This window comes from Macrobrachium rosenbergii, chromosome 46 (assembly GCF_040412425.1).
Source record: "Macrobrachium rosenbergii isolate ZJJX-2024 chromosome 46, ASM4041242v1, whole genome shotgun sequence".
Lineage (NCBI taxonomy): Eukaryota > Metazoa > Arthropoda > Malacostraca > Decapoda > Palaemonidae > Macrobrachium > Macrobrachium rosenbergii.
Window position 1 is genome coordinate 20,213,815 of NC_089786.1, and position 14,949 is coordinate 20,228,763.

General features: G+C 36.9%; 1 protein-coding gene across 1 annotated transcript in view; it reads right to left on the reverse strand.

The window, feature by feature from the left end:
• Sep4 (septin 4) overlaps positions 1-5,594 on the reverse strand; it is a 169,082-nt gene extending 163,488 nt beyond the window's left edge. Inside the window, exon 1 of the mRNA XM_067089645.1 lies at positions 5,457-5,594. Within this exon, the coding sequence (XP_066945746.1) occupies positions 5,457-5,463 (7 nt within the window). The 5' untranslated portion in view covers positions 5,464-5,594. The remainder of the gene's footprint in view (positions 1-5,456) is intronic.
• Between the last annotated feature and the right edge of the window lie 9,355 nt (positions 5,595-14,949).

Below are 14,949 nucleotides of genomic sequence, written 5' to 3' on the forward strand. Positions count from 1 at the left end.
ACCAGGCTAGTAGTTTTCTTCACTGCCTAAATAGCAAGCATGAAAATATAAAATTTAGTTTAGATAGGGAGGTGAATAATAAGATGCCAGTTTTAGATATTTTCATTGACAAATCCGAGAGTTTGCAGGAAACCAATTTTTTCAGGATTAGTTTCGAGTTTTTTCAGTCACTGTCCCAACATTTTAAAACTATATGCAATTAATGCTTTATTCTACAGGGCTTATAATTTATGCTCCAATTTCACTTTATTTTATGAAGAGATGGAATTTCTAGTAAAATGTTTACAAATAATGGATACCCAACCAATTTGGTCTATAAATATATTTAGCTATATTTCTGGAGGGTGTTTACAGTCCTCAAGTGCCAATTGTTACAGTTCCTAAACTAGTTTTTTATATTGCAAATTGCCTTACATTGGTAAACTAATTAAGCAACTTGAGAGGGAATTGAAACACTGTTTTGACAGATTTTATATACTGATTACTTTCGAATTCATTTTTAATAATGATTCTACAATAAAAAGCCTACTGCCATTCAAAGATAAACTGCCTGATTCCTTGTGTTTTGGTATTGTGTGTTATTATACTTGCCCCAACCGCCAAGGAGGGTATCTGGGTAGTTCCGTAAAGAGGCTCAAAAAAAGATTCTGCCATCTTGCAGGGATCAGTAGCAGGACAGGTAGAGAGAGACTTAGCAGTCAAGCAGAAGTCTTTACTCGTAAACACTGCAGCAGATGCAATCAGGCAAGACTAAGTACAAGGGATTTTAAGATTGTGGGTTCTTGTTCAAATCTGTCTGAGTTAAGGATTTTAGAATCGATATATATTCGTAAACTTAAACCACAACTCAACCAAGATCAATCTTCCTTTCCGTTATCAATGATATACTGATTTTCTGGTCGCTGTCGCTTTCCAATCATCAGACGAATTTGTCTATTTTTTTTCTTAGTCCTAGGTTTTATTTTATGTCTGTGAATTTTTATTTCTCTCATCTTGAATTTTATTTAATTTGACTTAGTTCTAATGACTATTATAATTCAGTGAATTGTATTTGTTTAAGCCATTGTGGATTTTTTTCTGAGAGGTAAATATTGATGGTAACGTAGCTTGTAAAAACAAATATTTTATTCTCGAATGTAAACTTCCTTTGATTTTTACTTTACTAACATACAATTTTACGTTTTGGTGTTTTTGTCTCTATAGTGTTGAAGTTGAAACGTCCATGGAATGAAAATGTTGACTATAGCGCTCGTTTGGCTGTTCCTGATGAGAATCGACTCCCTAGGAATCAATTTCTATCAACTGTATATATATATATATATATATATATATATATATATATATATATATATATATATATATATATATATATATATATATATATACATATATATATATACACATACACACACACACACACACACACACACATATATATATATATATATATATATATATATATATATATATATATATATATATATATATATATATATATATATATATACATATGGCTGCGTGGCTGAGGTCACGCTCAAGCAGTTTCTCAAACAACTTAACAAAGGACGAGGTTCGATTCCACGGTGGATGAATCTATCATATAAATTCCCTTTGGATATAAAATATTCCCTAGGATATGTGAAGAATCCTATATTAATGGGGCTATGTGTGACCTAATAGCCACATTTCCTTCAACTTCTCGAATTCTTCACTTTTTTAATACGCTTGTCACTACAAAGCCTTAGATAGAAATGCAAGAATATGTAGCAGGCTGCTCGTGTACACACAGGCTATGCCTGTCGAATTCAGATACATTTATTAGAGCTGGAATAGATTCATCCTCACTATCGTATATAGTCAGTTGCTCACATTTCCCTTGACAATTTCCCCCCCCCCCCTTTACCCAGCCATTCATTCATTTCTCATAACAAACTGTCTATTGCCAATTCACAAATGTATATCATTTGACATCGAATTCACTGTACCTTTGGTATAACTTACACCCATGGAAAATTGCAGTTGATGAGTGCTTCTGCACCTACCAGATGGCTTTGTTTATAAACGGCGATAGACAGTGACTTTGTCCTCGTGTATTGGTGGCTTGACTATACTTAGAACCACAAGAATATTCTCTCTCTCTCTCTCTCTCTCTCTCTCTCTCTCTCTCTCTCTCTCTCTCTCTCTGTATATATATATATATATATATATATATATATATATATATATATATATATATATATATATACATATACAGTATGTATGTATATTAGTAAAAGGCAAAGTACATGTTGAGGTTCTATGTACTGATGATGGGATTGTGTAAATGTATAAGGTACCTACAGGGTAGTGAAATTTTCCACCCATCTTATGACAGTGACTGCTGTCTAGTTATGCCCAGCTCTGCAGCAATTAAAATTTATTCGTGAATTTTCGTACAAAAACTTATACTGGAAGGATGTTAGTACAGCTAACAAAATAAGCAAGTTGAAAGTTACTGTCTACAGAGAAAACAATCCTGCTTCATGCAGGATTGTTTTCTCTGTAGACAGGAAAGTGTTTGGAAGAGTTGTTGCATCTAGAGAATAGAAAGGAGGCACATCTAAATGATGCTAGACTGGAAGAGAATAGCGTGAATTTCAGAATCCTTGTGGACGTGATTCTCAAGTCTGTGAGGAAAGCAACTAAAATGTTGAAGAACGAAAAGTGTTAAGAGGTGATGGTGAGATTCGGTGATGTGAGATGATAATGCAATCGAGTAACTGAAGTGACCAAAGAGGGTGTGATGGATATTCCTGGATGATGGGAACTTCCTAAAGAACTAGTGAAACAAATATCTGACCTTCAGTGTTAAGGGAAGATGAAAGAGAAGATTGTACAATGACAGAGCCTAACATGACTTAACAGACGTAGAAATTTGTTTGGTATCGTTTCACTGTAAATCGCAAACATGATTAGTAGGAGTCCAGCATGTGTTTGGAAAAGCAAGAGGTCGTGTGGCGCAAGTTCCGGTTAAGAACCATTTTTGTGAAGAGTTTGACAGTAAAGTGAAACTCTGCATATTTTGTGCATGAACTTGAAAGTTGGTGACAGAATTCAGAGACGTGTGATCGTGTGAAGGGTGTTGAGGCTACATCGTGCAGAAGGACATTTGTTGCGTGAAACAGCGTTTACAATGAAAACCAGTATTGAAATTTATGTATATATACAGATTTGTAAATAAGACCTATATAGATAGACAGATAGATAGATAGCCTAATGGTCAGCGTCATTGAAAAGTCGCCGTTCCCCAGCCATTCGGTGGTTCGAGTTCCCTTGGTGACGGATCTCTTATCGCTTATAAATTCCCCTTCGGAGTTTGTTCCGAGGCCGAGTGACTCTGATGTTAAACATATTTAGCTTAATATTTGTAAACATAAAAATTGACCCGGTGTATGTGGAAAAATTTCATATATATATATCAGTATATATATTATATATATACTGTATATATTATACATGTTATATATATATTATACACACACACACACACACACACACACACACACACACATATATATATATATATATATATATATATATATATATATATATATATATATATATATATATATATATATATAGAAAAGCAGAGAAGGGAGGATGTTATGTCGAGAGAGAACTAAGTTTTGCACGAGTTTATAGTATAGGACTATTCATTATATACATGTACAAATTTCCCATCCACAAAACTGATACAGTGATTTGTTTTGGCCCATGTTCGTTTACGCCAAACAGACCAGTCCAAGTTGGAGAACCCAAAATGATAGCATGGGACTACCTAAACTGGCAGTTCTATGACCAGTTAAAGCGAAAGGGCGTCCAATAGCTACAATATACCTAGGCCAAATAAGCAAAAAGGCATTATTGCATAAGGACCTAAGGCTGGTATAAGGCCAAGTCAGTAATGTACCATTAAGTCTGGCTGATACGGGAATACCATTAACTGCCACCACCGTGCTCTGAACGACAAGCATCCATTCACGACTTCCCCAGCCATCATCAATCAGGACGAAAATGATGCCGTGATTTATAAAAACTACTGCCATTTCATACCAATGGCACTTTAAGCAACTCAGCCACCTTCGATAAGATGTTTACCCTTGCACGAATGCAAATAACAGAGGCGAAATTCCCATGAACAGGATAATAATGGATGGAGCATGATATGGGCATAGATAAAATTATCTACAAACACAAAAATAAAAAATCTAAATATTAAGATGAATGTTATTACTAGTAGTCATTTAGGAAAAAATGTTTTAATTTTTTAAAAGAATATATATATATATATATATATATATATATATATATATATATATATATATATATATATATATATATATCCCTATTTCTGTAAACGAAGAAATAGGCTATATCTACAGATTATATACAACAATAATCAGTATTTCCTGAAACTAACGAAAACTTTTTGATAAAGTAACAGACTCGAACATTCTAAATTGACTAGTTAAAATTACAGGGGGACTATTTAAAAATAAAAAAAAATCATCAAAACAACACTCCTGAACTAAAGACAAAAGGTCTCTATATCCGAGATGGTGGGATTGTCAAAGTGTGAGGAAGACTTTTCCAATAGAGCCATGGGACCATAGTCCTAACGCCGGTGCTTTTGGTGAGCAACCAGTTGCCCTGCATGACATTTTGAAGAAGCAAATAACGGCACAGTTCCTTAAAAGTTATCATTATTTTTGCCGAACTGATGACACAAGCTCCGATGTACTTCTATAAGACTTCGAACCTTTGAACATGAATTCGGTAAATAAACGCCGGTATAAAGGGACAAAGGACGAGTATTACATGGACATAATACTCATAACAAAGGACTGTTCAGTCACCATGGGCACTCAACGACAATACATTTGCAAGATCCTTTTATCAGCTATTCAATTCAGATCCAGAATCTAAACCGGGTTTTTGGCCAACTTGGACGTCTTTAAAGTTTTAAGAGACATAGATGTTCGGTGTTTTTACGAAAGACTGCAAATTAATAAAAATTTTCAACAGAAAACAATTTTAAATAACTAATGAATGGTTAAGGCGATGAAAATTCCACTAAACATATAGCAAAGGGAATAACAGTTTATTGGAGAAAGGTACGTTATTTTATTTTAACACTTAATTCACTGGGCTAACCAGTTGCCGACTGCAACAGCTTTGTTACAATGTGGCAAGTCCTGACTCGGTTATGTACTGGTCTTGATATCCTTGTGCATTGCAAAATAACGTTAGAGCTTATTCATGCCACCATAGGGGATTCTCTGACATTTTCCCCTCGGAAATAAGGTCAGCTGATCGTAAAAAAATATCAGACTGATATTTAAATATCACTTTGACATTCCCGCCACCATGGAGAGACCCGGGAAAATCTTGCGTTTCTTCGGGAAGTTTAGCTTTACCTGTCATTTCGTAGCTTGTGCGGGGAGTTTAGATCCAAAATATTGACTGGAGCCAAAAACAGTCTCTTAGAAAACCCTGGGCCAGGTTTCCTGTCTATAAATCCTTAGTTAGATCGACCTACACACTACACCTTCCATGATGTAAACAAACTCTGACGCAGGCGTGATTGTGTCAGGTCGAAATGTGACAGGGGTACGATAATGCATTCTAAAATAGGGCGGGTCACGTTGACACCTCTAAGAATTCCTGGGACATACTGAGGGAGTGAAAGTTTCCTACATAGTGTTTTGAGCATTATTGACCGCCTTTGCACTCTGATACTCAATGGGGAGGGGAATTAATCGATATGCCTTCAACAATGTCCTGTACTCCCTTGTTGTAAAGACATTCACAGAGCCCGCGCAAGATCAATAGGGAAACAGACGTACCAACCGCTCAGATGTGGGCGTGTCTAATCATCAAGAAACTATTAATGTTTACATCGCTTTTTAACGAAGTATTTGCTGCTAAGATGAAATGTCTTCATTTGCAAAGATTTTTAAACTATAAAACTGAAATTATTTTCCTGATTTTTTCTAAGTGACAACTGTTTCAATTTCTTTAAACCAAACTGACTACTCAGCATTATAGAAGAAGAGTAACATTTTGCACGTAAGTGCATCAGCCATGGTGTACATCCAAGTGTTGTATGAGATAGAAAGTCTTAGTTGGAAAAATTTAGATTCATTTCTACCAAACATGATTAAAGCCGTTGTCCTCGAAACCTGTCACGCCCCAGCGGTAGTTTCTTGATTCAATAAAATGAAAGCCTTTTTTTTAATCAAACTTACAGTACGTGTACTTTGCATTTCCTAAATAAAAATGTATTTCATTTTGTAAGCTTATAGAAGATAAAGACAATAGGAGTTTTTCACTAATTAACATAACCTGAGGGGATTTTTCCGGCGTATTCAAAGAAAACATTCTACTATTTACATTAATTACCATACAAAGAAACTTTCGTCAGTGAAGAGTTCAATACACGCTCATTCTCCACCTACGCCAAGACACGCCCACGATATTTCGTGTTTTTGCCTTACAATTCTAAGTCCGTTCAGTTAGGATGCCTTCACATATCATGCACTCAAAGCAGTGGGTCTAACGACGTATCAAATCAGTGCTTATCTGAACTATCGTTTCGAAAGCAAACAGGAAAGCGGAAGTGACAAGACGCAGGAGAGAATAACAACATGAACAGGCATGTAATCACACTAATTTTGCAGATTACTGAGGAAATTACATAAGTACGATGCGTACTCCTAATGAGAGCTAATATACATATTTTTTTTAAATCCGTCTGCACTTTTATGTATTTGCTGGCTTGTTTATATTAGACTTCTTTTTAGCTTTCCTATTCCCTGTTTTTCTTTTTGTTATTTTTATTTCTGTGCATGACCGTTTTGGTTTTGTTTAAATATGTGTACATTTTGCATAATAATAATAATAATAATAATAATAATAATAATAATAATAATAATAGAATTCCTGAATATTCGTTGGGCCTACTGATACCTACAACGGAGTAAGTATATATACCACCCACGGCAAACCTGGTAGATGCACTTTAAGGCTTTATTGTTTGATGTGAATTGGTTTTTAGTCACAGGAAATATGCAAATTAATGAGAGAGAGAGAGAGAGAGAGAGAGAGAGAGAGAAGAGAGAGAGAGAGAGAGAGAGACAGAGAGAAACATTATACAATGTCCAAGTCTGGATTTCAGTCAGGGAGGGAGTCAAATTTATCTCCACGCAAAATTTAATCAGTTTATTTACATAAAAGAATTGGTAATATTTTGTCACCGCTTTTTAATTCCTGGAAAAGCACCGCAGCATTTTTTTTTTTTTTTTGTGGTGACTTGTATATTGTAAAGCGCCTCTAACATTTCTTTATCTATATGTTCATAGCTGTTTCTACGTGCCTTACTTTAAGGACAAAAGCCTTTTCAGTTTCGCAGCCTGGCTACATCACACATACATATAAGCACACACACACACACACACACATATATATATATATATATATATATATATATATATATATATATATATATATATATATATATATATATATATATATATATATAGAGAGAGAGAGAGAGAGAGAGAGAGAGAGAGAGAGAGAGAGAGAGAGAGAGAGAGAGAGAGACCGAAGTTCAGCTTTATGTCCCTAAATAAAACTGACCTAGTGTTTCATTCAAGCATAAATTTTCACATCATAAATGGAAAGGTTTTTCGGAGAGGCATCAGTTAGGAATACCTAACTAGAGGACAATGAAGTCTCGCTTCTGACTCAGTACTGATGAAAGAAAGCAGAGCCCCGAGACACTTCATTAATTTGTATAGTTACAATGGAAAAAGACCCTGTCACATCAAACGTGCAGCCTTAAAGTGCTTTTCTCCCCGTAGAAGGGTAGTGCCGTCAGCGCCCCTCGTGCGGTGCACTGTCGGCATTACTTAAAGTTCTTTGCAACGCCCCTTCGGCGCCTAGCTGCAACTCTTTCATTCATTTTACTGTACCTCCGTTCATATTGTCTTTCTTCCATATTACTCTCCATCCTCTCCTAACAGTTGATTTATTGCAACTGAGAGGTTTTCCTCCTGTTGCACCTTTCAAACCTTCTTATTGTCGTTTCAGCGCTGAATGACCTCAAAGGTCCCAGCGCTTGGCCTTTGGCCTAAATTCTACATTCTCTTCTATTCTTAAAGTACTTCTACCAAGTAAGCCACAGGTGGTGGGGGCTCTCTGGTAGCAATGTGGTCAGGCAGAGGTTTAATTGCTGGCAAGATGCGACTATGACCAAAATCTAACAAGTAAAAAATGCACCGAAGTTTCTTCGGCGCAATCGAGTTTTCTGTACAGCGTTAAATGCTATATGAAACTTTCAACCACGGCCCATGAAACTCTCAGCCGCGGCCCATGAAACTTTCAGCCACGGCCCGGTGGTGACCTGTGCTGTTGGCACCTATAGCGGTGCCAGACGCACGATCATGGCTAACCTTAACCTTAAATAAAATAAAAACTACTAAGGGTAAAAGACTGCAATTTGGTATGGTTGATGATTAGAGAGTGGATGATCAACATCCTAATTTGCAGCCCTCTAGCCTCAAAAGTTTTTAAGATCTGAGGGCGGACAGAAAAGTGAGGGACGGACAGACAAATGGCCATCTCAATAGTTTTATTTTACAGAAAACTATAAAGTAAACATTTCATCAGTATACTTGGGAAGGAGAAAATGGTGAGGGAGAGATTTCGTTAGGTTACATCTCAAAACGGAGCGGATGGGAGAGCGAGCTGAAGTGTATAATGGTGAGAAGAACAGCTGGAGCTATATCTGGTGTTTATCGGGTTGAAATGAAACTGACATAATCGTTTTCTAGATAGAGAAGTAGGTTCCAAAATGTGTCTAAAAATGTGATGAAGAAGAAGTCTTTTTGATCAGAAAAGATGACAGTGGAACACACGGAGAAGGTGGATGAACACTGGGACAAGGTTTCAAACCCTGGAGTGGACGCAGAAACCGAGAAGACTGTAAACTTGAGGGGTAGAGTCACAGCGTCAGCGGTGTCTTCGCGAGTGTAAGAAGAGAGAATAAAATGAGTAAGTTCTGGAATAGTTGAATTAGAGGATCAGTGGAAAAAGTAGACTGTCTGAAGTATATAGGCAGCTGAATAAAAAGTGGTGGACAAGACAGCCAACAACAAAAGAATAAGTGAAATAAAAAAAAAAAGTTGCATTACAGTTGTGAAGTAGTTCCTCATTGGATGGGTCGATATCGTACTCGGCTATCACTCTACTGGCCCGCGTTCGAATCTCCGGCCGGGCAATGAAGAATGAGAGGAATTTATTTATGGTGATAGAAATTCATTTCTCGGCATAATGTGGTTCGGATTCCACAATAAGCTGTAGGTCCCGTTGCTAGGTAACCAGTTGGGTCTTAGCCACGTAAAATAAGTATAATCCTTCGGGCCAGCCCTAGGAGAGCTGTTAATCAGCTCAGTGGTCTGGTTAAAGTAAGGTATACTTAACTTTTTACAGTTGTGAAAGTCTGGCGGAGAGGCTGACCAGGTTCTGTAAGTCACGTCTCGATGAGAGAAAGGTTTTGAAGGAACGAGTGAGAGGCATAATTATTCTCACAATTTCGGCTGAAAAAGACATAAACAGCAACAGTAAGACTGAGAGGGGAAGAGCAGTCTCAGTTTAGAACAGCAAGAGGATGTATGGATCAAATGTTTATTATGTGACAGTTGTGCAAAAAGCATAGAAGTAAAGAGTTAAAAGCTTTCTGCAATGCAAATAGGCCTGAAAAGGCTTGTAATAGAAATTACAGATACATGATGCAAAGGCTTTTAGAAATGTAAGGTGCCGAAGGTGATTTACTGAGTGATCAAAGATTTTACAACGATAGCAAAGCATTTGTTGGAAGATGTTAATGAGAGACTGGTTTACTGTTAAAGTGGGTAGAGCAGTGTCTGTGTTACGCCTTCTTGTATTTTAAATAATTTCATGGACGGATGTGTTACGGGAAGTCAGAGAATGAACGAGAAATGAAGGTACAAAAATTTTTGTGGATGCATTTGGGAGTAGCTGGTGCTTACTGATGATGATGCAGTGTTGATTGGTGATAGTGAACCTGAGCATGAGGACACTCATTATGATATATCGGAAGCAGGATGATGGAGCAATGAGTGCTGATGTATATGATGGGGTAAGGCAGTTGGCTGGTTTCTACTGGTATTTGGGATTAAACACAAAAGACAATGGCGGTTGATTCGCAAATATGTGAAGCAAGTAAACTTTGGAAGAGAGGTGTGTCAAGAGAAGCAATAGCTGAAATGTAAGAAGAGGTTTGTTGTGCAATTTTCCATTATGGACGTGAACTGTAAATGTTAACTGGAAATAAGAGAATAAATTAAAAACCGTCAGGACGAACTATCTGCATGGTATCTATGGCAAACGAAGAGTGGAAGGGTGAGACATATACAGCTCAGATGTGGTAAAGATAATTTATTAGCACAGGTGGAAATTTGTTTGGAAATTTTGAGAAGGAAGGGGACGACAAAAAGTGTTGACTGGATGGTATGGGCCTTAGAGAAATGTTAGAAGTCTAGAAAAAATGAAATGTAGGTGTAAGTTCTAGCTACCAGAGAACGTGTTGTGAATGGATTATGGAATTGTTAATGTTTGCAGATGATAAAGTACTACTGACTGGAGGTAATGAAATGAACCTGCAGAAACTAGTAAAATAGTTTGAAAATCAATGCAGGTGGAGAAAGTTGAGAATGAATTTGAGCAAGTGGAAGGTATGAAGGCGAATGGAAACCAGGAAGATGGAGCAATGAGTATTATTATGTTTGATTCCTACAGGTATCGGGAATCAAGTATAACAAATAATAATGGGATGACAGAAAAAGGGAGTCACAGAATAGGTGAAGTGAGGAAGGTAGCGTACTATGTGTAAATGAGTGGGCAGAGGCCTGGAATATCTTTGGAAGCCCCGGTGGGAATGCATGAAGGGATCGCTGAGCAGACTCTCCTAATTGTAGAAAAGTGCGGACATTAAACACCAATAAAATGAGATTGAAACTCTTAAAATTAATTGTGTTCCATCATATGTTGTGTAAGGAAACAACTGAGCGTACGAGAAATCTGAAGATACAGATAAGTGGTAGGGTTACCAAAAGTGAAAGGACGGATCAGATTATTTAGAGACTGGTTATGGGCCCATGTGTGTTTGTGTGTTTGTTTGTGTGCTAATGAAATTGTCTCCTTTTATATAACTATATGTTCCGTGTAGCTGTGCATAACCAAAAAAAAAAAAAATAGTTATTGTTGATATTGTAAGTTTCATCATAGCTTTGCTAAAGTCATACCACTTACGCCAAGGCACCGATGACACGACCCATGGCAGGCCTAGGGGGCTGAGTGATCCACTGAGAACATTTTTGATGGGGGCCCAGGACCACGCCCAAGGTCTCTTCAGTTACTGAGATATAAATAAGCATATTATTCATAGACTTTATTTATATCTCTACGGTGTAATGGAAAGCAATCAAAAATTGCAAGCGAGCTGATGGACCAAATAGGTTTAAGCTATACAAATACTAAATTTCAGACACGCTAACCTACAGGTAAGCAAACAAAATTTGTAGATAACCTTTGAAAAGTGCATAATTAAGGAACCGCTATGAAATGATTTATTAACAATATTAATTTTTATTTTTAGTCAAAAAAGTTATCAAATGGCAAGTGAACAACGTTGCTTGAAACAGATTATCTCATATTTGATTTCGAAAACTCACTTCATAAAAATCATAAATGAGTTATGTTACTTTCGCCTTTCATGATGAACGAGCTAACTTTCTTTCGTTTCTCTTTGTAAAGACTTTTTATCTAAGTTTTCGCCTCGTCTGATTTCAGATTCAATCGAAATATTTGCCAAATGTTCAAACGTTCTGCTGAACTGATGATCTCAAGGAGTTTTCGTCAGTCTCAGCTTGGTATAACCCCTTTCATCCTTTGGGGTTGTCAAAACTAATATATTACAAGATTGTGATGCTTAAAACTGCTATATTTAGATTTGCATACGCACACACACATATATATATATATATATATATATATATATATATATATATATATATATATATATATATATATATATATATATATATATATATATATATACTGTATATATTTCTTATAAAACTTTTTGGAGATATAAATGTTACACTGTCTAAAATTAATTAACATCTTATTCACTTTAATGACGTAGAGCAAAAAATAAATAAATAAATGAAATATATAGAGTAAACCCACTACTGACTTTTCAATAATGATTCAGAAGTCAGAATGAATTATGTTCTCTGCAAAACCTGCAACGTGAGGTTACGTGAATGTGGCAATACGTTGCTGTTTGTACTTGACAAAATTAGAGTGGGTGACGCTCTGAGGCGCTGACCTCAACTGGGAGCAATTTGTCAAGTTCACTTAAGCCCTGTCAGTCTGTACCAAGGAAATGAGTTCTGGTCCCTACCAGAGTAAAGACTCATCATTAAATTATCAGATTTGAAGGTGATGGCTGCGCAGTTCGGCTAATTTGGCTCAAAGTTATCTGTCCAACTACAGCATTCCAATCAGATTCAGTAGCCCGCCGACGCTCACTGGTCGTTAGGGAGTACTCTATTTCACTTTACATTTCGACCGACTTCCCCACGGAAGTGCTGCAGCATACTTTCTTTTTTTTTATTGTTGAAGACTCTTGGCTGCCCAAAATGGGCTCAGTCAGTGCAAGAATGATGTGTTAAAGGACTTTTCTTTTTAAGCGACCAGCCTTGATTACTATGCACTTTCATACGCGGAATTCTTTATGTCAGAATCAGTTAACCGGCTTCTTTTACAGAGACAATTCTTTTCATCGCTTGACAAGGAAAGTCCTTTAACAGATTCATACATTGACTGAGCTCATTTTGGGCAGCCAAGTCTCTTCAACATAAAAGAGAAAGAAGGTTTACTGCAGCACTTGAGCACTTGCATGAGGCTGGAACTTGCAAGGAGGATGAGGAAATTTTGCAACCATATGTGCAATTAGCCCTTCAGTATCATGGCTTCAGTTTAGCTTTAACATAAAACAATCCCAGATGAATAAATGGGAGCTTACAAAGAAAATTAAGCTTTCTCACTGTGACAGGCAAAAGACAGGCCTACTTGTCAAACTTATTGCGCCAAAATCAGAGTAAGAGAGAGAGAGAGAGAGAGAGAGAGAGAGAGAGAGAGAGAGAGAGAGAGAGAGAGAGAGAGAGAGAGATGCTGTTTAGTGAATGTAGTCTTATTTATTCCTGCAACATTAAATTCAGACATACAGTACTCATTTTCATACACAGAAATATAGATGTTGAAAATTTTCTAATTACCTGAGAGAGATGGAAAAGGACGCAATGTTATTAAAAATGCATTGCCCTTAGTTCCGGAAAAACAAGTGAAGCGTTTGGGAAGTCATTATGTTGAAAATGAAGGGAGACTCCAGGTTACAAAAATAATAACAATGATGATTACAAAAACTGAAGGGTGACGATTGACCTCAGTCACTAGTAGTTTTGTCATTCCTTGTCCCCTGAAATGCTTGTAGGATGAAGGTTCACGAGTTCCCAGTAGTTCTACTTATATACACATCAAGAATAAGACCATCGAGATTTTGAAGGTCAAGCTTTGCATAACGTAATTATTTCATTAGGGACTGAAATACAGACCTATAGAACTTGACTGTAACCTTGGCCTTCTACCTTCCAAGGTCAAACCTGTTCAACTCGAATGCAGCACCAGGGAATGGCCGTCAGAGTTTAACAAACTTGATGAGATGCTTTACAAGACAACAGACCGTCAAATCAGAGAACGTTTTCGTGAAAAGTTACTCACACCGAGAGGACACCCTAATGAATATGTCTCACATCTCTACTGTTCGGCCCTTCTTGACACACACAGCTAAAAAACACATGGACGGAGTGGAAATATAATTTAATCACTGCGACTGTTGTCGGAGGTAGTAATAGGAAGACAAATAACTTATTGAATATTCATTTGAATTATAACATAAATTAGTGTGCTCATGCTATCAAAAGTAACAGTGAGATGAGGGAGGGTCGAGATGGCAGGTACCGACCATGAGGACGTTGATTATTGTCCCGAAACTCAAACTAAAGTACCTTCAGCCTGTATAGTTACATAGGTTCCATTGGTATCACAGGCTACCCCGAGGCTGGAATACAGCAAGTCTACACGTGGAGTCTATTGCGAACTGACTATTGTTACGCACAGAATAAATATATATGTATACTCATTGCGTTCTGTTAAAGAGGACTAGAAATGAAAGATACTCACGTAAAATCGAAAAGGGTTCCTTCATGGGCAAAAGCGATACTCAGATTTCTCCGACGGGGAGTTTCCTTTGTCACTGCAGAAGAACAGATGTTATATTACCTCCGCCGGTGGAGAAACAAGGACCATAAATGGCCCTTTTCAGCGGAGTTAAAAGCTGGGCTGGAAATCTTTTAGGACACCAGTATATGTCAAAGTTTCACAAAGAAAATTTACTCATGCGATTAAAAGAGAAGATGAAAACTACTATAGAAGAAATGTATCAAAAGCAAATGCAATGCTAACGGAGAGATACCTTAAACCCTAACGAGAGAGAGAGAGAGAGAGAGAGAGAGAGAGAGAGAGAGAGAGAGGCGAGGGGGGGCGGTGGTTAACCTAGAAAACGGAAAGAACTGTCAAAGTAGAAAGAAATTGAAAATCTGATAAACAATGAGAAATACAACCGAAAGTATTGTTCATTAATATAAATTTTTTATTGATCATGAATTAGTACTTTAATCATAGTTGAATACTTTATTGAATTTATCTTCGGGCGCTGTTGTGAATAAGTTTGTGAAATTGCAAGTTGATGTATGTGTTGAT